This window comes from Octopus bimaculoides, chromosome 16 (assembly GCF_001194135.2).
Source record: "Octopus bimaculoides isolate UCB-OBI-ISO-001 chromosome 16, ASM119413v2, whole genome shotgun sequence".
Lineage (NCBI taxonomy): Eukaryota > Metazoa > Mollusca > Cephalopoda > Octopoda > Octopodidae > Octopus > Octopus bimaculoides.
Genome location: NC_068996.1, coordinates 9,848,318 through 9,851,246, shown reverse-complemented (window position 1 = coordinate 9,851,246; position 2,929 = coordinate 9,848,318). Strand labels below are relative to the sequence as shown.

Here is a 2,929-nt window from a genome sequence, read left to right as displayed (position 1 = left end):
TATATATATATATATCAATAACTAAACTAAATCATCTTGTATAGATTTTATCATTAAAATGGAACAACAATTATGTGACATACTAATAAAGTTATTGCTAATTAATTAGTCACATATAAGAATATATATTATTGCTAGTATTATTCTAAAATAATAGAGTTACAGAACCCCTAGAGAACCATATGAACTGAACAGCAAAATAATCTTATATATGATCATAGTTACATTCTTCAGTAAAAAAAAAAATCAAAATCCATCGCCGTTGGGAAGTTGTAGATACAAGTGACATAGCCTCCCCGCCTCCCTTCCATTTTGCGGGATCATCTGGCAAATCCTGTTTCCTACTATCTTTTTGTTCTTTTCTTCATGTCCCTCAATCATCCAATTTGTGGTCTTCTTATATTTATATCACTGGAATAGTAGTTTCCCATGCATGGCTTTATTCACTAGAGATAGAGTATCACATAGCAGAAACTACTTCCTTTTTTGCCCTTTGACTATGAATAGAACAGTTTGGTGGTTCACTGCCTTGCTGACAATTTCATTTTTAAAGCTCTTCAATTTGGTTTTTGTGCCTGTCCTCACCTATGGTCATGAATGTTGGGTAGCGACCAAAAGAGTACAATCACGAATACAAGCAGTTGAAATAGGGTTCTTCTGAAGGATTTCTGGAGTTATGTTATTTGAAAGGGTGTGCAGTTTGGAAATTAGGGGGTCTCTCTAGGTCGAGCCACTACTTCTCTGCATTGAGAAGTCATGGCTTTGGTACTATGGACATGTGATTGAAATGACACAGGATGGGATGAGATGGAAGAGGAGCTGTATGAGGATTTAACTCCCAGAATCCTTTCAGGAATAATGGATAGAGTTGGATGGATGAGGGGGTGTAGGTGGACAGATGGATGTATGTGTGCATGCATACATGCATATATTTATATTAAATTAAATTATGTTTAAGTATGGATGGATGAGGTGGGGTAGGTGGACAGATGGATGTACATTTATTTATATTAAATTAAATTAAATCATGTTTAATTAATTTTTCTCTTTTATTTGTTATTAAATGTTACTTTGTCTGGACAAATCGTCTTCCTCTTTTTCAGACTAACTTTTTGTCTCAGTTTGAAGAAGCTCAGGAGAAATGTTATGTGATTTGTATTCCACAGTCATCTTCACTTACTGGTGTTAACATTAATTCAAAGTTTATAAGTGAGTTCTTTGTTTCATATTTGATGTTTAAATGTTGATATTTCTAATTCGTTCTTCAAAACTCAAAAGAGAAATATTCTGTTCATATATTTCAGTGATGCACTTGCCAGGCAAGTGATTTTATCTTGAGACCACATGTTGAAACTAAAATAATTACAGTGTAGAAGATATATGTTAGCTATTTGAGACACACAAAAGACTGTTTACTATTTGGCATCAAAATTTTCATTGAACATGATAAATGTTTAAGTGAAGTTAACCGTTTTTGTGTGCTTTTGAGTGGCTAATGTGTATCTTTCACACTACAATCATTTTCTTTATGTAGTTTTGTAATTTATTATTTTCCTTAAATAAATTTAATGTTTTCCCCATGTTATTTATTAAAACCTCATAAGAAAACAAAATTAAATATTTTGACAAGATGACAAAGGACCGAGATGCCTGGCACATTGCTTTTTCCCAAGAAGACCTGTCATCCACAGGAGAAGTGTTAAGGTTACATCTTCCAATGAAGAGGATTGGCCTGAAAGACTCCTGTGCTGGTACCGTGTAAAAAGCACTCATGCCAGTGCTGTGTAGAAGTGCTCATGCTGGTGCCATGTTAAAAGCACCCAGCACAAACTGTGAAGTAGTTTGTGTTGGGAAGAACGTCCAGCTATAGAAACCAAGCCAATCAGACTAGAACCTGATATGGCATGCTGGCTTGCCAGTTCTGGTCAAACCATCTAACCCATGCCAGCATAGAAAACGGACATTAAAGAATGATGATGATGATGTTTGTAAAATAATGTTTAAGTGCTTGCTTAAAACAAATACTCTTGATCATTTTGATTCAAAATATATAATATTTTACTTGTGAAGTAAAATTTTCTTCTTATATGTTACAAAAGTATGTATCAGCATATTGTATGTAGTCTCACCAAGAAATTTTAATCTAGTAAAATTAAACCCCTAATAGGGAGAACACTCATTATCTAAATGACAAATTCTGAACCAGAATTATTCTTTTAGTGCCCACTTTACTATTAAATTTTCATGCAGTAGGTGTCCTTGAGTAATGAATATTTTCTGTTTTGCTATCCACACACAAGATGGTCATATGCAATTTGAAAATAATGGTTATTCATTCTCATTTAATTTTTATTAAAACATTAATTATTTTTCTTTTTGTTATGTTCATTAAACTTAATATAAAGAATATCAGCTTTGTCATTTTCTTTTTAACCCAATGTTATCAACTGAAGCTATATTGTGTGATTTAATTATATACATATATTTTCTTTTTATTTCAGAGTCACATCTGTTGAAACCTTCACCATTTTTTAAAGGGTTTGTTACAATTACTATTATTACTATTATTGCTATCATCATCATTATTATTATTATTATTATTATTCAGTAGTTTTATTTTTATAATGTGCTTTCACTTCACTACCGAGCGCATCTCTGTGCGCCTTGGGTATGTGCTGTGGTTTGCTGTGATGCTCTTATGGTTACTGTATTGAAAGTGTTTTGCGTAGGATGTGTGCAGTGCCCAGTAGTGCAATTTTCTGTATGTTATATATATTTGTAAGTCCTGGTGTTTTTGTTATGTATTTGTCTGAATATTTTTTTATTATACCTAAGGCACCTACTATGATAGGAATTGTTTCTGTTTTTAGATTCCACATTCGAGTTACCTCTATTTCCAGGTCTTTGTATTTTGAAAGTTTCTCCATTT

At 32.6% G+C, this 2,929-nt stretch overlaps 1 protein-coding gene across 3 annotated transcripts in view; it reads left to right on the top strand.

Annotated features, from left to right (window-relative positions):
• The window catches only part of LOC106875951 (putative uncharacterized protein DDB_G0284213), a 57,777-nt gene that overhangs the window by 7,207 nt on the left and 47,641 nt on the right, over positions 1-2,929 (top strand). For 2 of the 3 annotated variants that reach the window (XM_014924286.2, XM_014924285.2), the window contains exons 2-3: positions 1,104-1,209; positions 2,502-2,538. In XM_014924286.2, the coding sequence (XP_014779772.1) occupies positions 1,104-1,209; positions 2,502-2,538 (143 nt within the window). Of the gene's footprint in view, positions 1-1,103; positions 1,210-2,501; positions 2,539-2,929 lie in introns of those variants that run through there. The other variant, XM_052973518.1, reaches the window with a different exon arrangement.